General features: G+C 42.4%; 1 protein-coding gene across 2 annotated transcripts in view; it reads right to left on the minus strand.

The window, feature by feature from the left end:
• Positions 1-316: 316 nt before the first annotated feature.
• The window catches only part of plek (pleckstrin), a 137,515-nt gene continuing 113,551 nt past the window's right edge, over positions 317-24,280 (minus strand). For both annotated transcript variants that reach the window (XM_072581536.1, XM_072581535.1), the window contains exons 2-9: positions 20,337-20,492; positions 17,224-17,405; positions 13,302-13,393; positions 9,248-9,432; positions 4,339-4,443; positions 3,360-3,443; positions 2,040-2,115; positions 317-1,199 (exon numbers count right to left, since the gene is read on the minus strand). In XM_072581536.1, the coding sequence (XP_072437637.1) occupies positions 1,060-1,199; positions 2,040-2,115; positions 3,360-3,443; positions 4,339-4,443; positions 9,248-9,432; positions 13,302-13,393; positions 17,224-17,405; positions 20,337-20,492 (1,020 nt within the window). In that variant the 3' untranslated portion in view covers positions 317-1,059. The remainder of the gene's footprint in view (positions 1,200-2,039; positions 2,116-3,359; positions 3,444-4,338; positions 4,444-9,247; positions 9,433-13,301; positions 13,394-17,223; positions 17,406-20,336; positions 20,493-24,280) is intronic.

A 24,280-nucleotide genomic window follows, 5' to 3' on the forward strand; every position in this document is an offset into this window, starting at 1 on the left:
AGTCTTTACCTCAAAGGGTTGTGAATACACCAACATTAAATATATTTAAAGCTGAGATAGAAATTTAGTATCCAAGGGAATTCCGGGATATCTGGAACAGGCAGGAAAGTGGATTTGAAGACCAAAATTGTATAGAATGGTGAAGCAGTGTCAATGTGCCAAATGGTCTACACATACTCTATTTCTTGTCATCCTTTGTTTTTGTTAGTCGTTCCACTACATTAAAGGTGCTACATAAATGCAAGTAATATTGGAGAAAACTGAAACATGAGACGCTTTTAAGTTGCTGAACAAGGAAGAAAGGACTTCAATTGGAATTGATGAAATAAAGAATTTATTAATTCTCCAATAACAAAGTCTTCTCAGTGTAACGGTTTATTAATAAACTTGTAAGGAGTGCCATCAGTTTTAGATTTGCATCAAATGCTAGTCCAGCCTCTGTACTGAATTTTGCAATGAAAACAATCTCCTGCAGGCATCACAGAGTGACAATTGATTAGTATCATTCACATTATTTCTCCACGATATTACCAGCATAGGGTGCATGCTCGACATATCAACATCATTGCAGCGCTTGCTATAAATACACTGTTAATATTTGCCACAAATAAAGTTTAGAATAAAAACGAATGAAGCATACAATAAAAAGGAAGTGAAAAACAGCCTGTAATTGTCTCTCTTCGGCTAGAGAAATATTCACTAGTTACCAAGAGACAATAAGAGACATTGCTGGAAAAGCTCAGTAGGTCTGGCAGCATCTGTGGAGAGAAACCAAAGTTAACGTTTCAGGTCCAGTGACCCTTCTTCAGTATCCTAAACAATAACTCTGAGCTTTTCCTGCAATTTCTGTTTTTGTCTCTGATTTACAGCGTCCACAGATCTTTCGGTTTTTATTTAGTAATGAGTTACTAAGACACTGCTTTAGCCATTGTGCGTATACATCTAGTTGTTTATATCACTGCTGCCAGCAATAAAAGAGATGATTATTTATTTTGAGAGCTAGTTAATGTCTTTAAAGTTCCGGAGAATCAACAATGTGGTATTTGCTTGGTTCCATTTTTATTTCCCGGTACTTGCTACACTTTTAATAACCTTTATCCACTCAGTGAGCTCTTCCCGCGTTGCAGCCTGGATCAGGTAGTGCACTTCATCTGATGTGATGATTTCAAAGAGATTCCCCTTAACATCAGATTTCTTTCCTGTAAAGGAAATTCTTGGCATGAAATATTTGGTGATTAAACTCGATACAGACCACGAAACCATTATCTCCACAACCAAAAACTAAAAACAGATAAACACGGCAGTGCACCTACTGAGTTCCGTCCCTTTGGAAAAGACTTTGCTTTTAGCTCAACAGAGTTTTTTTTAACCAAAGGGTCCAAACAGACTATAATGGACCCAACCACTGAAAGTATACCTTATCAATAAGTCAGCTGTTCTGAGATTTTTGGATAAAGGATTGCTGGCCTATATCAAAAAGAAATCATCAAGACCTTACTGGCAATAATGTGCCCTCCATCAGGCAAATTCGGTAAAATACATAAAAACATTGAAAAAAGGAGCAGGAGTCGGCCTTTCGGCCTTTCAAGCCTGCTCCCCCATTCGATTTGATCATGGCTGATAATCCAACTGAGTCTCCCCTTAAATAGATTAGGAGGGCTGTGAAGACTGGATCAGGTTAGAGAGATTGTGTAGATTGTAGGGGCTTCAGGAAGTTACAGAAATAAGGAAGAGTGTAGGGGCTGGAGGGGGTTACAGAAGTAGGGAGGGGTGTAGGGGGCTTAAAGGGGTTACAGAATTAAGGTAGATTTTAGGGGAGGGAGGAGTTTACGGAATTAGGGCAGATTGTAGGGACTGGAGGGGGCTACAGATATTTGGAAGGGTCAGGGAGGGATTGAAACCAAGGAGGAGAATTTAGAAATTGGGGTGTTGATGCCTCAAATCAGATTACTGCTTGGAAATTACTTATAGGCATTCTTCTTGATGGGTTTGTAACCTGGTATCAGCGTCCCCTATCTCCGATAAAGAGGGACACTTACCATCTGAAAGACCATCAGTTGCTGTCACTACACAACTCCGCAAGTGAATGGAACCAAGAGGCTGGTCCTGATCATCCTGTGGAGGCAACAGAGTAGAAAACAGAGTCAATACATTCCAACCCCTGGGACTGGCCTCTTAATGGATCATGTCAGATTGGCACAAGAGTAAATAAGGAGGAGGGTTAGTAACCAGTGAAATGTCAATTTCATGCAATTGGCGAAAGAACCAGGCGTGCGATGAGGATAGAAAAATGCAGCAAGTTATTAGGATCTGGAATGAGCTGCATTAAAGGATGGTGGGAGGAGATTCAGTGGAGACATTCAGAAAGGATTTTGATAAATACTGTACTTGACAGGATAAGATTTCCCAGAGATTAGGGGAAGTGGGATTGATGCAACAATTCTACCAAAGAGTAAGTACAGGCACAATGGAAGAATGGCCACCTTCTGGGCTGTCCTGGGATCTAAGAACTCGAGCATGATGTCTCTAAAACGACATCTGTCTGCTTTACCATCGCTTGTATCTTGTGGCCTGGTGGCATTGATTAGATTAGATTCCCTTCAGTGTGAAAACAGGCCCTTCGGCCCAACAAGCCCACACCGACCCTCTGAAGAGTAACCCACCCAGACCCATTTCCCTCTGACTAATGCACCTAACACCATGGGCAATTTACCTAACCTGCTCATCTTTGGACTGTGGGAGGAAAGCGGAGCATCCATAGGAAACCCATACAGACGTGGGGCAAATGTGCAAACTCCACACAGACAGTCACCCGAGATGGGAATCGAACCTAGGACCCTGGTGCGGTGAGACAGCAGTGCTAACCACTGAGCCATCGTGCCGCCCAATAGGCTCAGGATAGCATGTGAGCTGCTGAAGCCTGTACCAACGTGGAATTGCTGAGCAGTTTCTGCCGGGCTGGACAGACTTTGTTTCTCTGAATGAGTCTCGGTGACCCACCTGGAACAGGGCGGAAACCTTTCCATCTCCAGCTGGCAGAAACAAGAATTAAAGACACTAACACACCATTTTTATTGAATGGTGGAGGAGAGAGCAGGTTCGAAGGGCCGAACGGCCCACTCCTGATTTCAAGGGAGCAAGATACAAACCGTGCACAGGCACAGTTCCTGCAGATAAGTTGTCAGGGTGGGGTTGCAGGAAGGGATAGGCATTGGAGCAGTGGGGGTAGTGCCCAGGAGGAGGCTCAGAGAAGGACAAAGGCTGATGGAACGCAGCAGGAAAGGATGGTTAGTACATGCTTCGTCCGAACTGGTGGGGGAGCAGAAGGTGCAGCGAAATGTCTGCAGGGGACTGTGTACCGCCGCTGGGTCGTAGTAATGCAGGTAGGCAGGATCATCGTGCAGAACAAACTTTCGGACTTTCCAGTTCTTCCTCCGGTGACCCTGTTGGAGAGGAAAGATGATGGCATCAATACCCTCAGCCAAAACTTCCACCTGAACAAATGTGAACACTTAGGGTCACCATGTCCACACTGACCATAATCCCAAACACAGTTAATGATCCGAGTCTGATAGACTTTCCTTCAGATCCAAAGGGGATTGGGAAAGTTGCAGCTTTGATACTGTTAAAAAAAAGGCGAAGGAGGAGCAAGTGGAATAGATGGGAAAGGTGAGCCAGTGCAAAATGGAAGGCTGGAGCTAAAGGTAGTAAAGAAGTGATAGAAATGTGGAATAGGTGTTAATGGTAGGTGTTAATAGATCAGAAAGAAAATTGCAGGAAAAACTCAGCAGGTCGGACAGCATCTGTGGAGAGAAATCAGAGTTAACATTTTAGGTCCAGTGATTCTTTTTCAGAACTGGAGAAAATCTGCTTCAGAAAATAGACCAATTCTGCTGAGAGCAAACCCATACAAACAAGATGACAAAACTCTTCCTGCCCTCACTCCCAGTGCAATGCATGCACACGTACACACACACACACTTACCCTCACCCACACCGGTGCACAAACACAACACACACACTCCCCCCCATCCCTGCCAGACACACACTCACACTCTCACAGATAGGCACTCACACATGCACACATAGACAGGTACACACACACACACACACACAGGTACACACACACACACACACAGACAGGTACACACACACACATACATACACAGTTTGCTAGTGTCTACTTGTAGGAGTAGAGAGTTGCACTAAAACAAATCAACTATGGTACAATACTGTTGTTCATCTCATGGTTTCACACTTTTATTCCATAGAACAGTATTGCTGTCTCTTCACCCCTGGACTCTCAAATGACCCAGGTCCAAGTCCTGTCTTACCCACCTGCTTCAGCAAACAGCCCTGTTTCACAATGACTCCTCGAAACTCCTCTTTTAAAATTTCTTCGTCATCATCTGAGCTTCCTTCACTGAAAAAGCCGCTGTCAGCCTGGAAGGTGAAGGAAATGCCTGCAGTGAGACACAACAAACACCCTCCCAAAATAAGGAATATTCAAATTGCACTGAACTGATCGAGACACGTCTTATTTTTGCTGGTTGTATGAGCAGCATAACTGGGTATAGCTGGAACTGATTATTGAGTCATCAGATACAGAAACAGATCCTTGTTGGAACAGTACCTGCATCTACCACTTCCTCTGGCAGTTCGTTCCACATACGAATCACCTTGTGTGTGTCAAAATGCTGATTCTCAGGTCCCTATTAATTCTTTCTCCTCTCACCTTCAAAATATGCCCCCTAGTTTAGAACAGCCCCACCTGAGGCAAAAGACCTTTGCTATTTACCTTATCTATGCCCCTCGTGATTTTTAAAATCACTATAATGTTACCCCTCAATCTCCTATGCTCCAGAGAAAAGAATTCCAGCCTATCCAGCCTCTCCTTGTAACTCAAACCTTCCACACCCGGCCATATCCTGGTAAATCTATTCTGAACCCTCTCCAGTTTAATAACATCCTTCCTATGACAGGGTGACCAGAACTGCATGCAATACTTCACAAGAGACCTCATTAGCATCCTGTACAACCTCAACATGACATCCCAACTCCTATACTCAAAAGGTCTGAGCAATGAGGGCAAGTGTGCTAAATGCCTTCTTAACCACCCTGTCTACCTGTGACACAAATTTCAAAGAACTATGTACCCGAACCCCCTAGATCTCTCTGTTCTACAACACTACCCTGGCCCCACCATTGACTGGACATAAGTCTTGTTCTTGTTTGTTTTACCAAAATGCAATATCTCACATTTATCCAAATTAAACTCCATCTGCCACTCCTGAGCCCATTGGCCCAATTGATCAAGATCCCTCTGTGATCTTAGATACTTTCTTCACTGTCATCCTGAACCATACTAACCACGCCTCCTAACCTCACAATCAAATCATTTACATAAATTACCAACCCTGCACCAATCCCTGTGGATCAGGGGATTCCTGGGGAGGCAATGGCCTAGTAGTATTATTGCTAAACTATTAATTCAGAAACTCAGCTAACCTTCTGGGCACCCTTACTGACATTGTGGGCCACAGCCAAAATTGGGAGAGCTGTCTCACAGACTAGTCAAGCAACAGCCTGACACAGTCAAACTCACAGAATCACGGAAAAGTGATGGAAGGTGTCATCCACAGTGCTGTCCAGCAGCACCTGCTCAGCAATAACCTACGCAGTGACGCCCAGTTTGGCTTTTGCCAGGGCCACTCAGCTCCTGACTCATTACACCTTCATTCAACTATGGGCAAAAGAGCTGAATTCCACAGCTGAGGTGAGAGTGACAGCATTTGGCATCAAGGCTGCATTCGACAGTGTGGCATCAAGGATTAGATTAGATTCCCAACTGTGTGGAAACAGGCTCTTCAGCCCAACAAGTCCTCACTGACTCTCCGAAGAGCAACCCACCTCCCTCTGACTAATGCAGCTAACACTATGGGCAATTTAGAATGGCCAACTCACCTGACTTGCACATCTTTGGACTGTGGGAGGAAACCGGAGCATCGGAGGAAACCCATGCACACACGGGGAGAATGTGCCCAAGTAAAACTGGAATCAGTGGGTATCAGGGACAAACTCTCCACTGATTGGTGTCATAGGACATAGGAAGATAGTTGTGGTTGTTGGAAGTCAGTCATCTCAGCTCAAGGACATCTCTGGGTAGTATCCATGGCCCAACCATCTTCAGCTGCTTCACCAATGACCTTCCCTCCATCATAAGTTCAGAAGTGGGGATGTTCGTTGATAATTGCACCATATTCAACATCATTCCTGACTCTTCAGATACCGAAGCAGTCCATTTTCAAATGCAACAAGATCTGGGCAATATCCAGGGTTGGATTAACAAGTGGCAAGTAACATTTATGTCACACATATACCAAGCTATGACCATCACCAATAACAGACAATCAAACCACCGCCCCATGATATTGAATGGTCTCACCATCACTGAACCACCCACAATCAATATTCTGGGTGTTTTCATTGACCAGTAACTCAACTGAACTCACCACATAAACACAGTGACTCCAAAGAAGAGGTCAGAAGCGAAGAATACTGTAGCAATCCTGACTCCTGAAGAATCCTGACTCCCCACATCTCTCTATCATCTACAATGCACAAGTCAGGAGTGTGATGGAATACTTCCCAACTGCCTGGATGAATGGAGCTCCAACAACATTCAAGAAGCTTAACACCATCCAGAACAAAGCAGCTGCTTCATTGGCACCACATCCACAAGTGTCCACTCCCTCCATCACTGGCACTCAGTAGCAGCAGTGTGTACTATCTACAAGATGCAGTGCAGCAATTCACCAAAGATCCTTAGATAGCACCTTCCAAACCCACGACCACTTCCATCTAAAAGCACCACCACCTACAAGTTCCCTTCCAAGCCACCCACCATCTTGACTTGGAAATATATCGCTGTTCTTTCAAGGTGGCTGGTCAAAATCCTGGAATTGCCTCCCCAAGGGCATTGGGGGATCTATCTACAACAGGTGGACTGCAGTGGTACAAGAAGGCAGCTCACCCCTCCTTCTCAAATGGCAACTAGGAACAGGCAATAAATGCTGGGCCCAGCAACTGTGCCCACATCCCACAAATGAATGAAGAAAAAGACACTGCTGGTCACAGGCATCCAGTCTGAGAAACAACCCTCCACCACCACCCTCTGTCTCCTACTTTCAAGCCAATTTTGTATCTAATTTGTAAGCTCTCCCTGAGTCTCTTGGATCTAACTTCATTAATTAGCTGACCATGTGAAAACTTATCATTGGCTTTAGTGCCTGATCCAGTGAATGGAGATTGGAAGGGGGAGGGAGAGAGAGAAAGGGGGGGGAAGAGAGAGAAAGGTGGGGCGGAGAGAGAAAGAGGGGGAACGGGGAAAGCGGGGGTGGGGAAAGGGGGAAGGGGAGAAGCAGAGAGGGGGAGAAGCAGGTAGGGGGAAGGGGGTAGGGGGCAATGCCCTTTTTTTGCTGCTAAACTGCCTCTTCTTGTCTGCTCTGATACCACATCGAGATGTTTTTCTGAGGCAGCTAACATTTCAGTGTTCAAAGTAATTAGTGCTGAAGGACTCCTGCACCGTCAGAGACCCTGTCCTTTGGAAGACATGCCTGGAGACTTCACCTGGAATTGTTGTGAATTGTTCCACAAACAACAGGAAGAAAGGAGTGTCTCTTTGGAGCAAGTGTGGTGTCGATTCACTAGAAGAAGACCTGGGTCAGTGATTTTTTAAATCAACTCACTCAGGGGATGTTATTACAAACTTCTCAACAGGTGGAACTTAAACCTGGGCTCCTAGTTCAGAAGTAGGGACACTACCACTGCATCACACAAGCCCTTCAGCCAGGATTGTTTTCTCTGGGATTTAGGAGGCTCAAGGAGGATTTGGTTCAAGTTTTCAAAACACGAAGAAAAACAGAGAGGGTCAACGGAAATCCACTACTTCTGCTGGTTGGGCAGAGGTGTCTAGAACTGACATTTCAAGCTGAATTCCTGAACATTAAAATTCAGAACTGACATGAGGAAACACCTCTTTAAACAAAAAGCGATTGGTATTTTTGTAAAAAAAAACCAAAGACCTGCAGGTGCTGGAAATCAGAAACAAAAACAGCAAAAGTGATGTGAACTTTTTGGGTCCACCGACCCTTCTTCAAAATTCTTCTGATTTCTGCTTTCTCTCCCAGATTCTGCCAAGGCTGCTGAGATTTTCCCACAATTTCTGTTTTTGTTAGACTATTTTGGACCTCTTCTTCCAACAGCTATTGATGCTACGTCAATAGTTAATTTTAAATCAGAGAGACTGATGGGGTAAGGACAGCCATACGGAGTTAGGTCACAGATCAGCCACGATCTCACTGAATAGTGGAACAGACCTGAGGGGCTGAATGGCCTACTCAAGATTCAAAAGGGGCAACATTTTTCATACTGAAGGAATAATCTGCCAGGGTAAGTGGTGGAGGCTGGTACAATTACAACATTTAAAATACATGTGGACAGGTACATGGATAGGAAAAGGTTTAAAGGGATATGGGCCAAATGCAGGCAAATGGGACTAGATTAATCTAGGAAATCTGGTTGGCATGGGCCGAAGGGGGTGTTTCAATGCTGTACAACTCTATGACCCTAAAACAACTTATCTCAGTGATGTGTGTGAACAAATTTGTGTACATTTCCAAACTGACTAAAATACTATTCACCCTGTGGAAATTCAGCAAAGAATTTAACTATACTCTGATAATTGCAAGCATTTTTCTTGCCATGGAGAAAAGTAAAAGTTGCTCCAGTTGGTGTGATGATATCAAAGCACAGGCAATGGGGATAAGGCAGGGGAATGGGATAATTTGAAAAGGTCTCCACAGATGCTACCTGATCTGTCGAGTTTCTCCAGCATGCTTTGTCTATCTGATCTCCTGCCCATGTACTATTTTATTTTTATTCACATGTCAGCACAAGCCTAAGAGACTAGGATCTGTCCCTCCAGGTTGTATCCTTCTATGCCTGTATAAGTGAAGATGTTACAGAACCCAGAGGGATTGTTGATGCATGAATGATTTCAAACATTTCTGTTAAGACTCCCTTTCAAACCCCCACCCACCCCATCCAAGGTCGTACGTAATCCAAGCAGAGAAAGGGATAATGTTTTTGGTTGCATTCGTCTTTCATCCAAACAGATCCATTGATTTCAGACACACCACAAAAACATGATAATGGAATGCAAGACAGAAATCTTCTGAGCTCTTACGAAGTAATAATATGCATTGGAGTCATCAATAAAGCAGTTTTCAGTGATGCGCTCAGCTGCTGATTTGGCCTTCTCTTCAGCTGGCTGAACGTAACCATCACAAACAAGGGCTGCTGCCAGCATCATTCCCTCTCGTCGATTCCTGACAAAGTTAGATGACAGCAACCAGTCAATCACAGAGGCACCTGCAATAATAACGCAAAAAACAAATCACTTTGTGTTCTTTATTCTAGGGATGCAAGCAACACAGGGGCAAGGTTTTATTTCATACCCACCCATAATTGCTCCTAAGATCGTGATAGGACAGTCAATCACTTATTGCAGGATTGGAGTCTAGATTAGGAAGGATTTGGTATCTCAGAGGCCCAGGCAAACATTCATGGCGTATGGGTTCAAATCCTACCATGGTAACTGATGGAATTCAAATTCAATTGGTAACATTTGTAAAAGAAGGTTCATCTGAGCAATAGCGATCATGAAACTTCCATCAATTATTGTTAAAACAAAAACATCAGGTTCACTAATGTCCTTTGGAGAAGGAACGCAAATCTGCTGTTTCCACATAGTCTGGCCAACGAGTGACTCCAGACCCACTGCAATGTGGGTGACTCTTAACTGATGTCATCGACATAGAGTCATAGAGATGTACAGCATGGAAACAAACCCTTCGGTCCAACCTGTCCACGCCGACCAGATATCCCAACTCAATCTAGTCCCATCTGCTAGCACCCGGCCCATATCCCTCCAAACCCTTTCTATTCATATACCTATCCAAATGCCTTTTAAATGTCTACCTGCGACTCCACTTTCAAGGAGCTATGAACCTACAGTCCAAGGTCTCTTTGTTCAGAAACACTCCCTAGGACCTTACCATTAAGTATATAAGTCCTGCTAAGATTTGCTTTCCCAAAGTGTAGCACCTCGCATTTATCTGAATTAAACTCCATCTGCCACTTCTTAGCCCATTGGCCCATCTGGTCCAGATCCTGTTGTAATCTGAGGTAACCCTCTTCGCTGTCCACTACACCTCCAATTTTGGTATCATCTGCAAACTTACTAACTGTACCTCTTATGCTCGCATCCAAATCGTTTATGTAAGTGACAAAAAGTAGAGGACCCAGCGCCGATCAACTGAGTAAAACTCAGTTTGAAGGGTAATTAGGGATGTGAAACAAATACTGATCTTGTTTGCAATGCCCACATACTGCGAAAGAATAAAACGTAAACACTGATCAATTCATGAACCTTCACATTAATTATGTGAGTGACAAGACTTTAATACAGATCACCAGATTTATCACAACATGCAATAGTGAGGTTTGAGTTCTTGTTTATATTTATTCACGGGCATTGCTGCTGGGTCAGCATTTAGTGCCCATTCTAATTATCTTGAAGAAGGTGGTGGTGAGCTGCCATCTTGAACTACTGCATTCCTGAGGGTCCACATTATCCTGCTATCTAAGTGACTTATCAAATAGAGTCATAGAGTCATACAGTGTGGAAACAGACCCTTCAGTCCAACTAATCTATGCTCAACATTATCCCCAAACTAAACCAGTCCCACCTGCCTGCTCCCAGCCCATATCCCTCCAAACCTTTCCTATTCATGTACTTATCCAAATGTCTTTTAGATGTTTTAATTTTACTTGCATCCCCACTTCCCTCAGGAAGTTCATTCCACAAGAGAGCCAGCCCCTGTGTAAAAAAATTGCCCCCATGCCTATTTTAAAATCTCACTATTCTCACCTTAAAAATGCGCCCTTGAGTCTCGAAATCCCCCATCCTAGGGAAAAGACAGCTACCATCTATACCTCTCACTGTTTTATAAACTTCTATAAGGTTTCCTTTCCCCCTTGTAATCTTAATAGTTTCAAAGCCTTATTAACATGCACATTTATCATATATACATATCTTCCATTGAAATTAATGTCCATTTTTCTTTGATTAGCTCAAATAAATTTATTAGCCTGCATATATACACCGACACAGACTCCACAACGGAGCATATTGTATCTATGTAGTTTTCCATTGTTCAGATTTTACCATCAGAGACAACGTTATTCTATTTGCCACTCACTCTGAGGAGAGATGCAATCTGTGTCACAGATTTGCCCTATCCTGATGCCAGTTTGAATCTGGTGCTAAGTTAAGGGGGATCTACAGGAACCCAGCAACAGTGACATCATCAAGCAAGCTAACGACCAATAGCATTAATGTATTCTTGCTGACAGCAAATCAAGAACGGATGATTATCTTCCACTTTTTATACATTTTATAGAAGGCAAAATAAATGCTTAGACAATGCACAGAAGAAAATGAAATATCACATTTTTCTTTTTACACGACTTTTTAAAAATACACTTTATTACTTTGGAATACCAGGCAATTCGCATCAAACTGGAAAAAAAAATTGATCTCCCTCAAGTGTACAATTATTTGTCGAAGGCCAGAACAGTTGTACAGAAGTGGTTACGATTTTGCATACAATTTTATTTCATTAACAAGGATAATGTAAAAGTGACATTAAAAGGGAAGTTACATCCACTTTGTTGGCAAAAACAGGAAGAGAGACTGTGATCTGAATGGTAGCAGTTTAGGAAAATGTGAGATGCAATGAGAGCTGGGTGTCATGGTGGAACAGACGCTGAAGGTTGGTATGCAGGTGCGGCAGGCAGTGAGGAAAGCCAATGCCATGTTGGCCTTCATAGTGAGAGTATTTGAGTATCGGAGTAGGGATGTCTTGCTACAGTTAAACAGGGCATTGGTGAGGCCACATCTTGAGTATTGTGTGCAGTTTTGATGTCCTAGTCTGAGGAAGGACATTCTTGCTATTGAGGGGGTCCAGAGACGGTTCACCAAACTGATTCCCGGGATGGCAGGAGTGACATATGAAGAAAGACTGAGTCAACTGGGCTTCTACTCACTGGACTTTAGAAGAATGAGGGTGGATTGCATAGCAATGTATAAAATACTGATGGAACTGGACAGGCCTGATGCATGAAGAATGTTCCTGATGCTGAGGAATTGCAGAACTAGGGGTCATAGTCAAAGAAGAAGGGGCAAGCCATTCAGGACTGAGATGAGGAAGAATTTCTTCAGAGAATTGGGAGCCTATGGAATTCTCTCCCACAGGAAGCTGTTGGGGTCATTTTGTTAGATATATTCAAGAAGGAGCTGGATGTGGCCCTTGCTGCTAAAGGGATTAAGGGGTATGGGGAGAGGGCGGGTGTGGGATACTGTGATTGCATGATCAGCTAGGTGCAGGCTTGAAGGGCCGAACAGCCTGCTCCTACACCTATTTTCTATGTTTCTACACTCTCATCAGGACAGTGACTTCTGAGGATCATTGTTTGTGGGGACTTCATCAGAACATCCTGTGGTCCCTTACGGTAGTCAGTCCATCGTAAAGTGTGAACAAATTGAAAGACAAAGACATTTTTCATATATTCACTGAAACACCACAAATTCATCTTTTTGTGGACATACAGTCCATTTGTGAGCAAACTGAGTTACACAGGGGTCTTCTTGGACATCTCAAAGTTCCAAATGACACAAAGATTTGGGCAGGCCCCCCTGTTATTTGACTTCTCCTGACTTTACTGCAGTAAAACATACCCCAAGACACTCTGCAAGGAGGGATTATTAAAATCCAACTCCAGGACATCTAACAAAAATCAGGACAAGTAACCAAAAGCAAAGACGAAAATGCTGAGGAGTACCTTAAAGAAGGAAAGGGAGGTTGGGGAATTAAGAGATAGAATCTCAGGATCCAATCACCTTTAGGCAGGGTTAACAACGCTGGAGTGATTAAATTTGGGGATGTGCAAGAGATCAAAATCAGTAGAATGCAGAGATGACAGAGGGTTGTAGGGCTGGAGAACATTACTAGAGATTGTAGAGTGTTAAAACAAGAGTGAGAATTCTAAAATGGTGGCGTTGGCAGATAATATAGGTCAATGAGAACAGGGATGATGGGATGAAGGGAACTTGGCATGGGCAAGGATATGGGCAACAGAACATTGTTACACAACACAAACAGCAAGTAACCATTTACCTGCGAAGCAATGATTGAAAACTTTCCTGTCTTTTTGCAGTTTCAGTTCTTTGACTCCGGTCTCAGGGTCCTTCATTGAAAGATATAAAGCACTAAAGTGTGGGGAAAAGAAATCAGATTTCTAAAATTAGGACAGTATCTTTGGCATCGCAAACAACATTAAACAAGAGTTTGAAGCTGTTTTAAGAGGTTTATTGATAGGTATGTATTTAGTATGAAAGCAAAGTAGTTCCTCTCATGGTGCTCTTGACTAAAGGTGAATAAATAAAGCAACAAAACTGAATGGGGAATGGCAGAATAATTACAGTTTTGCTTTTGAAGACTGATGACTTCCACTTGAGAAACATTTATTTCCTCTTAGACTAATTAATTGTTTCTCACAAACCTGCACTCACCAATGCACACATACACCCACATGTACTTTCCAGCCAGCTATTTGAATGAAAAGAGCATTAATATCAAGAATTATCATCTCACATCTAGCACAAGAGACAGAATTGGGGGAATGGGCAGAATGTGACCAATGGTGTTCCACAGGGATCTGTCTCAGGGCCTCATAGTATTTATTAACAACTTAGACCGAGAAGGAGAGGACACAGATTTGTGGTGAATGACAGAAGAAACAACAGCATGAGGTTCAGGCACCAATCTGGAATGCATTGCCTCATGTTGTGTTGGAGATTCAATCCAGGCATTCCAGAGGGATTTGGATTATTATGTGAAGAGGAAGAGAAGAGGAGAGGTTCGTGAACCGTTGTAAATTGCACATTGAGAGGCAATGGGCTGAATGGTCTCCTCCAGTGCAATTTTATAATTCTGAAAGCCACATATCCAATTTGTAAATGAGACAAAAGTGGCTGACATTGTAAACTGTAAATATGAAAGTGTAACTCTATCAGTGAGGTACTAATAGAGAATAAAATGAACAAAACAGTAGTCAAAAGGATTCCATGTTAACAAACGTCAAGTCACCTACTCTGGGCCCAAGAAGGATGGAACATCAGACCATAAGACATAGGAGCAGGAATTAGGCCATTCAGCCCATCAAATCAGCTCTGCCATTCAATTATGGCTGATAAGTTTCTCAACCCCATTCTCCTGTTTTTTCCCCATAACCCTTGATCCCCTTGATACTCAAAAACCTATCTACCTCAGTCTTAAATATACTCAATGACCTGGCCTCCACAGCCTTCTGAGGCAATGAGTTCCATAGATGCACCACTCACTAGCTAAAGACGTTTCTCCTTATCTCCTAAATTGGGAAACATCAGAAACAGGAGTGATTCGAAGCAGCATGGTTCCAGCAAGACAGATCATTCAAATCTCACAAAGAGGCACAGAAAATAATCACAAAGGCTACTGAAATGCTGTTCTTTAAATCAAAAGGACGGTAATACAAGAGGATAGAAACCACGGAAATCTCACCGAACAGACAGAGGCTGTTCAGCCCATCATGTCGACAGTGGCTACCCGGTCTACACCCACTTTCCAGTGGTTGCTCTGTAGCCTTGCAGATTGTAACACTCTGAATCGAGTGGTAACTGACCTCTCCTCTGGGAGAAACAGGTCTTTCCTGTCCTGTCTATCCAAGCCCTTTGACATTTTGTACACATTGAGTACATCCCTCCTCCTGCTCTCTTCTAAGGAAAACTCTATCCAATGTTTCCTCATATCAGGAATTTTCAAGCCCTGGCTTGAAATTTCTTCTGTACTCTCTTCCTGGAGTAATTATGACACTTTTGTGTGCAGTGACCAGAACTACACACAGAACTCTGGCACTGCCCAAACCAGAGTCTCATATAGTTTCAACACTGCATCCCTGTTCTTGTATTCAATACCTCACCCAACTTAGAAGGGCATGCCTTCTTTACCACTTCACCTACTTGTCCTGCCACTGTCAGGATTCTGTGGGCAGGCACGTATTCCCACACTTGGTTTACCTTCCAAAATACATAGCCTTGCACTTTCTGGATTGAATTTCAATTACCACTTTTCACTCATTCAACAAAATAATTGATTGATATCGTCCTGCAGACAGCCATCCACTTTACTATCAGCTACCAAGGCCAATTTTGTGTTCCCACAAATGTCCCAACCCTGCCTCCCACATTTAAGTCTAAATCATTAATATACACCACAAGCTGCATTGGACCCATCTCTGAAATCTGTGGAACATCACTGGAAATCACTTTCTGCTCACAAAAATCCACTACCCTTGTATAAAAACAAAACAAAAAGAACTGTTGACACTGGAAGCTAAATTAGTTCCGAAGAACAATCATGCTGGACGTGAAATGTTAATTTTTTTTTCTCTCCACACCATTCTCTGCCTTTATCATTATTACCTTCTATTTCTGTGTCCTATGATCTTGCCCCACTAGTTTCTCAACAAAGGAGCAGCGCCCCAAAAGCTTGTACTTTCAAATAAACTCAATGGACTATAACCTGGTGCTGTGTGATTTTTAAACTTTGTCCACCCCAGTACAACACTGGCACGTCCACATCACCTCTATTTCCTGTCACTGAGCCAAGTTTGGATCTTAATTGTTCCCCTTCCTGTGCACTCCATAGGATTTTTCTTAACGGCCTGGCTTTTGTCAAATGCCTTACCAATAACCTTGTACATAACATCCACGGCACAATCCTCATTAATCCTCCTTGATATTTCCTCAAAAAGTTCAATTATGTTAATAAGCCATAACTTTCCCTTAACAAAACCATGCTGACTGTCCCTGATTAATCCATTCCTTACCACATCACATGAATTAAAAGTCAGACAGATTAGCAGATAGTAATACGCTTATCCCTCGCATCATTTGGAATAATGGTACAACATTTGCAGATCTCCAGTCCTCAGATATCTCAGAATAATTAGAATGTGTTCCTCAGAGCACTCATTATTCCCTCCCTGTTTCTTTCTATCAGCCTGGGATACAATTATGCTGGCATTGGTCACTTATCCATCTTCAAGAAGGCCAGTTCCTCATGGAATTCCCTTCTTGTTATAAAGTTAGAGAATATACTTCAGTGACACAAAGCCCTGAAGAGACAGGACTTAGAACATATCTGGGCACCATGCTTTGGAATAGAGACACAGGTAATGGTGGGAGTGCAGCACTGATTTACCAGAATGATAACTGGAAGTACAGAGTTAAAGGATAAGGTAAAAAAGAGTCTGCACAGGGATTCCGAAGATCAGGTTACGTTGACTAGGATAATGAAAGTGAGTGCTGTCGTGTTGATCAGGACAGGTTTAGTTTGCATAGATGTGGAGGTGCTGGTGTTGGACTGGGGTGGACAAAGTTAAAAATCACACAGCAACAAATAAACCTGTTGGATTGTAACCTGGCGTTGTGTGATTTTTAAACTTAGTTTGCACAGACCAGTGATTTAATTATGGATGATGTGGTTTTCAGTCCAAGCTACGACAATCAGGTAAACCTATTTTACCGCCTCAACTGGGGGTGGGGATGTGCCATATTTTCTTCTGATGTTTACTGACAGGATATACAGGGTCACGTGCGTAGTGAATGGTTGGAATGATTACAAAATGTCATACAACACATGTCAAAGGAGCAGGTATTTGGTTCGGTAAAATGTCAGGATTTGAGCACATAATTTAAGGGTTAAGGCAGACATAGTTAATTCTGTTCATCTCATTATCATAGGTGACCTTCATGCCCATATGGGCACCATTATTGATAAGGTTTCTCCAGCCATATTCTTAACCATGTCCTTCCACACATGTCCAATCACTGCCCAAGTTCAAGAAAACTGACGTCTCAAAGATCTCAGACTCTCATTTGAACAGTAACAATTTTGCGACAGGTCAAATAGGACCAAATACACAGAATATTAGTCTTCTACTTTATCCACAGAAGCAGTAGACAGAGAAATATAGATCAAGTGAATCCTTTTGTACCCCAAGTTTATATTTTCAGGCAACTTGATAGACTTCCTCGTTGACTTGCGTGCAAACTTCTGGCCACCTTCAATACATTGAATCGCTGTCTTCACATCTTTCACCCAAGCATCACGTTCTTCCAGGTGGGAAGCTTGCAGATAATGGTCCTGATTCTTTGTTGTGTGTAACTTAAAAAGAAACTGGGAGAAAGAAGGATAAGGAAATATAAAATGGAGTAAAGAATAAAACCAAGACAGAAGAAGTTAGGAGTATGGGAAATCCACTTGGCACTTTCAGCTTGCTCTGTCAGTCACTAAGCGTGTGCTGACCCGATTACACCACATTCTCCATTCTCCTCATAAATAAACTTTCACTACCTTTGCTTATTAAGAAATGATTTATTAATTTTCATTAAAATCAATTGTTTTTTTTAATTAATTTCTTCACAACAGGGAAAAGTACTAGAAGAGGAAAGGTGGAAACTGTTGTTTGTGTTAAGCTTTAGATTTCTAACAAAATCCTCGCACATCTCTGAAGATCTTTTAGTGTCAAATTCAACATATGGATATCAGTCTGTTAAACACAGACTTCTACACAGTGATCACAATTGTGATCTTGGGGACTTGCTGCATGCAAGAAGGGTGTAAGGAAATTCCATTTCAAAAAGGAATTAGATATATAATTGAAAAAGAAAAACTTGCAGGAGAGAATGGGGAATTGGACATTATTCATTTCTGCTTCAAAGATGGGCTGAAAGTTCAGGATTGAATTCTAACACAGGTCCTGAAGGTAAAAAAGTACTGTGCTTATTTGCTTCACTGTTCAATACCACTTATAAAAACACACAATAGAGGATAGCTTTTTAAAAATGTTACTAATATAATTTACTTGCAAATATACATACTGCAATGGAACCTCGGGTTTCACAACCTGTTTTTTGGGTCAGTGCTGAATGGAAAGGGAAACAAAAAAACTAAAATTGAAACTCTTTGAAACCAAATGAAATTTGCAGAGCCATCTAAATTTAAATTGCCCGGTCATGCAGTTAAAAATAGAGAACATGAAGCCTGAATTTTGGGAGATACAGTTAGACAGCATGAAACCAGACCCTTTGGCCCAACTTGTTCAAGCTGACTAGGTTTCCGAAACTGAATAGTGAAGAGGGTTACCTCAGATTACAACGGGATCTTGATCAGATGGGCCAATGGGCTGAGGAGTGGCAGATGGAGTTTAATTTAGATAAATGCGAGGTGCTGCATTTTGGGAAAGCAAATCTTAGCAGGACTTATACCTTAATGGTAAGGTCCTAGGCAGTGTTGCTGAACAAAGAGACCTTGGAGTGCAGGTTCATAGCTCCTTGAAACTGGAGTCGCAGGTAGGTAGAATAGTGAAGAAGGCGGTTGGTATGCTTTCCTTTATTGGTCAGAGTATTGAGTATAGGAGTTGGGAGGTCATGTTGTGGCTGTACAGGACATTGGTTAGGCCACCTTTGGAGTATTGCATGCAATTCTGGTCTCCGTCCCATTGGGAAGATGTTGTGAAACTTGAAAAGGTTCAGAAAAGATTTATAAGGATGTGCCAGGATTGGAGGGTTTGAGCTACAGGGAGAGGTTGAATAGGCTATGGCTGTTTTCCCTGGAGCGTCGGAGGCTGAGGGGGTGACCTTTTAGAGGTTTATAAAATCATGAGCGGCGTGGATAGGATAAATAGACAAAGTCTTTTCCCTGGGGTGGGGTAGTCCAGAACTAGAGGGCAGAGGTTTAGGGTGAGAGGGGAAAGATATAAAAGAGCCCTAAGGGGCAACTTTTTCACACAGAGTATGTGTATGAGCTGCCAGTGGAAGTGGAGGAGGCTAGTACAATTGCAAAATTTAAAGGCATTTGGATGGGTATATGAATAGGAAGGATTTGGAGGGATATGGGCCGGGTGCTGGCAGGTGGGACTAGATTAGGTTAGGATATCTGGTCGGTATGGACAAGTTGGAATGAAGGGCCTGTTTCCGTGCTGTACATTTCTATGACTATGACTCTATAACTAGTCCCATTTGCCCACAGCCTTGTAAACCTTTCCTATCCATGTAACTGCCTTAATGTCTTTTAAAATGTTGTAATTGTACTCACCTCTACTAGTTCATCTGGCAACTTGTTTATAAAAACACCACACTGAGTGAAAACGTTATCCCTCAGGTTTCTTTTAAATCTTTCCCTTCTCACCATAAACCTATACCCTCTAGTTTTGGACTCCCCTACCTTTGGGAAAACACATTTGCTATTCACATAATCTATGCCTCTCATGTTTTTATAAACCTCCAGAAGGTCACCTTTTAAATTTCTACGCTTCTGGGAGAAGCATCCCAGCCTCTGTTTATAACTCATACCTCCAGTCTCGGTAACATCCTTTTAATGAGATAAAGGAAATTAAGATGACCATCATTGCTTTAGTTCATAAAGGAGTCAGTTGACCAGAAGCAGCCAAACAGTACACAGTGTGTGATGTACAATTTGGATAGATAGATAAAAAACTACATTCTAATCAATCTGTTCCAAGATGTTATTACACACCTCTAGAATAGGTGGGACTTGAACCCATGCCTCTGAAGTAGGGATATTACCACGGCACCACAATAGCCCTCTAGATAGCTCAAGTCTGACGAGAGCAGAACAGAGGGCAGTCTGCAGGTTTTTGTGGAACTTGGGCTGGTTGTTGGAGCTGCTGATAGATGAGAATCGGTAGCTGAATTCCATCTGAAGAAGGTTGGAACTTTGAAGGACTTTGCAGTAGAGCCTTGCGTCATACACGCTGAGGTGGGCCGCCCTGAAAATCCACGAGATCTGTCTTTGACACATTTGCTATTTCACATGTAATTGATAGTTTTTATTGACTGCAACCTGTCTGGTAATTCCTGTTTAATTGATGTTGATTTTAGTTCAATTGTTAAAGTTTTAAAAAGTGAAATATTGTCCAGTGGTTTTCCCTTTGTGGTCATTTGGCAAAATGGGTTCTTTTGGTTTGTGGTTCCATGGGGGCCAGATTAAAAACACCTAGTAAGTTTTATCATAATTTTTTTAACAATTAATATTTACAAACAACCCGTCCCCATAAAAATACAATGACCAGTGGGATTTACGCACCATTCTCTTGATGTAGTCTGTACACGGAGATGTAATCGAACTTCCCTTCAGTGGAATGACTCCTTTGGGATTCACATCACCTTTTTTACTGTAAAATTCAAACGTATCTTCTAAAAGAACAACCCAAACTGCCTTCCAGGTATTGAACATGTTTCCCTAGAACAGAAAGGAAAGAAAATATCAGATTAGGAAGAGTTATTAACACTCGCAGTGACTTCCCAATGACTACCATAAACACTGACATCAGAGAAGCCACTTTATTTGGATTGCCAGACTTCTGAACCTCAAGTCCAATATTGCTCACTGTCACTGGATCAAAATCCTGGAATTCCCTCCCTAATGATATTGAGAGTTAACCCATAACAGCTGGACTGCAGTGGATTAAGAAGGCAGCTCACCACCACCTTCTCAAGGGGCAACGAGGGAGGCCAATAAATGCTGGCCAACCAACTTCACTCACATCTGACAAATGAATAATAAAAAAAACAGGATCCTTTGTAGGAAAAGCATTTCATTAGCGTGCAGAGGAAGCCAATCATGCTTACGCCAACTCAAAACAAACTATTTAAGATAGCTCTCTGTGTAAAGGATTGTAACAAAGGTGTGTACCTAACACGTGTCATAACAGCTCCAGGCTATAGAACAGATTGCCAGTGTAGCTTGGAGTCTTACCAGCCCTACAATGGGTTCACTTTGGTTCTGGTGACTAAAAGATGCCTGTCTGTTGCAAGTTTAGATGCTGCAAGCCATGAAGGGGAGAGTTACTTTTCATTCAGTAATATGCAGAAGGACTGAACAAGTTAAATTTGCTAATTCCCAGAACTCTGGACGACAGATAGGAGTCAACAATTGAACCAGAGATTGGTGTAGCTCTCAATAATCAGTGAAGTAGCAATGGTACCAGTAAAAGCAGTTCTGGGACTGTTAAATCCAAACAATTATCTTTATACACCGGTTTCCCTTCTCGGGCACCAGCACTCTGGAATTCCCTCTTAAACCTCTTCCCCTTCACTACCTCTCTGTTTTTCAAGACTTTCCTTAAAACCAACACTCTGACTAATTTGTTAGCCCCATATTCTTACGTGCCTATTGGAAAAATGTTGTGAAACTTAAAAGGGTTCAAAAAGGATTTATAAGGATGTGGCCAGGGTTGGAGGGTTTGAGTTGTAGGGAGAGGCTGAATAGGCTGGGATTATTTTCCTTGGAGCGTCGGAGGCTGAGGGGTAACCTTAGAGGTTTATAAAGTCATGAGGAGCATGGGTAGGGTAAATAAGATCTTTTGCCTGGAGTGGGGGAGTCCAGAACTAGAGGGCATAGGTTTAGGGTGAGAGGGGAAAAATCTATTTGGGACCTATGGGGCAACCTTTTCATGCAAAAGGTGGTGCATGTATGGAATGAGCTGCCAAAGGCAGTGGTGGAGGCTGGTACAATTACAACATTTAAAAGGCATCTGGATGGGTCTATGAATAGGAAGGGTTTAGAGGGGTATGAGCCAAATGCTAGCAAATGGGACTAGATTAATTTAAGATATCTGGTTGGCATGGATGAGTTAGACCGAAGGGTCTGTTTCTGTGTTGGACATCTCTATGACTCTATGCATGTTCCCGCAAAGTGCCTTGACATTGTTTACTGCAGTGCAGTCATTATGTAAATGCAAGGTCTTGCTGTTATTTCAAATTTGTCAATCATCTGCTTTGCAAATGCGGCTGTATTCTATTGTGCAAAATGCTTTCAGACAATTTGGTATGAGATTAGGATACTTAAAATTGTTTTAAATTTGCAATGGTTGTCAATCTGAAAATTAAATACTTTGTAAAATCTTCTCTTTATTTTGAAAGGAAGGATCAGCCATGATCCTATTGAATGAAGGAGCATGCTCAAGGGGCTAAGTGACCTACTTCTGTTCCTGTTTCTTCTGATCTTATGGTCTTGAGGATTAAAATGCCAAATGTGAATGAACTGGATTGGGAAAATGTTTTCTAATAGCCTTTCCTGGTGAGGACATGAAAACCGATAGCCAGGGCTACAGGTGTATATGTGTGCAGAAGGTACAACACTTGTCCATTTACCTCCTCCCTCTTCAACATCCAAGACTCCAGACACACCTTCCAGATGAAGCAACAAAGCCAACGTGTACTTCTCTCAATCCAATCAATTGCATTGGCTACTCAAAGTTTGGGTTCCTTTAGACTGAGGGGACTGCTTTGTAGAACACCTCTTCTCTGGTCAATAGGAATGACCCTGACTTTCCCATTTGTTACCATTTCAAGAAACCTCCTTGTTCCCATGTTAACCTTTCCATCCCAGGCTGCTGCAGTGTTTGAATAAAGGTCAATGCAAGTTGGAGGAACAACACTTCATTTTCCACTTGGGCATTTTACAGCCTCTAGGACTCAATGTTGAATTCCACTAATTTGCAGCATGACCTCCTTCCTCCAGGGAAGTTTTCTTACAATACCCCACTTCTGGGGCTATGTCTTGTTGACTTTGCTGCCAGCAGAGTGGATCCATTTTCTCCATTTCACACCGAACATTAAGACCTATTTTACATCACAGCCATGATGTGGAGATGCCAGTGTTGGACTGGGGTGGACAAGGTCAAAAATCAAATGACACCAGGTTACAAATCAACAGGTTTATTTGAAATTGCAAGCTTTCGGAGCTCAGCTCCTTCTTCAGGCAGGGTATGATAGAGAGTTATAAGACACAGTGTTTATAAGCTCGGAGAAAGTGAGGTCTGCAAATGCTGGAGATCAGAGTCAAGTAGTATGGTGCTGGAAAAGCACAGCAGGTCAGGCAGCATCCCAGGAGCTGGAGAATCCAAGTTTCGAGCATAAGCCCTTCATCAGGAATGCAGTTATGCTCAAAACGTCAACTCTCCTGCGCCTTGGATGCTGCCTGACCGGCTGTGTTTATCCAGCACCACACGTTTTGACAGTATTTATACGTAAAAAGGTAACAACTTTATAACTATAGCCCTTGTTGAATCCTTTAAACCATTAGGAAGTAGACTGCTGAGAAATTTGATGTCTGTGTCTATATGCACAATTTTCTTGGAGATCGTCTCTACTTTGAACCGACAGTTCGTGCTATCGATCGTAGCTATAATGTGGATGTTCCAGAGTTGAACTGGGGCAGATAATGTCAAAAATCCAATGACACTGGGTTATAGCCCAACAGGTTTATTTGAAATTGAAATATACTTCTCTATCATACCATGTCTGAGGAAGGAGCAGCGGTCCAAGAGCTTGAAATTCCAAATAAACCTGTTGGACTATAACCTGGTGTCTTTTGATTATTGACCTATTTTACCTCTCTATATCTCTTTTACCAACATTAGTACTCCTTTTGTCTTTTGCTCTGGGCACTCTGTTCCACTCTCACTCCATTCTCCCTTTGTCAAAAGCAGAAAAACTCCATTTTCTGGCCCCTTTCAGATCTGAAGAAGAATCTTATCATATTCAAAGCATTAATTCAGCTTCTCTCTCCACGCATGCTACCTGACCTGCTGAGTTTCTCCAGCGGTTTCTATTTTAAAACCGGTGCCTTCTCCTAGTTAAGTGGACAGAAAGTTAACAGGGGGTCCATGTCCAAATTGCTGATGTGTGATCCGCACAAAGAAAGCTGAAGTAACGCACCATCCTGTTCCAAGAAAGTCTATCTCAATCTGAAGGTCTTTGTCTGTTATCATCATGTCAACTGTGGGTAAATTATCTCCTTTATCTTTTCCTATAAATTTGGTGTCCTATGATTCTGCCCCACTAGTTACCCAATGAAGGTGCAGTACTCAAAAAGCTTGTGCTTTCAAATAAACCTGTTGGACTATAACCTGGTGTTGTGTGATTTTTAACATTGTCCACCTCAGTCCAACAGCAGCACCTCCACATCATGGTTCCTTTGTTTCAGCAGCACATTCCCTTGAGCGATCCTAAGCACAAGTGCAA

This window comes from Chiloscyllium punctatum, chromosome 11, assembly GCF_047496795.1.
Source record: "Chiloscyllium punctatum isolate Juve2018m chromosome 11, sChiPun1.3, whole genome shotgun sequence".
Classification (NCBI taxonomy): Eukaryota; Metazoa; Chordata; class Chondrichthyes; order Orectolobiformes; family Hemiscylliidae; genus Chiloscyllium; species Chiloscyllium punctatum.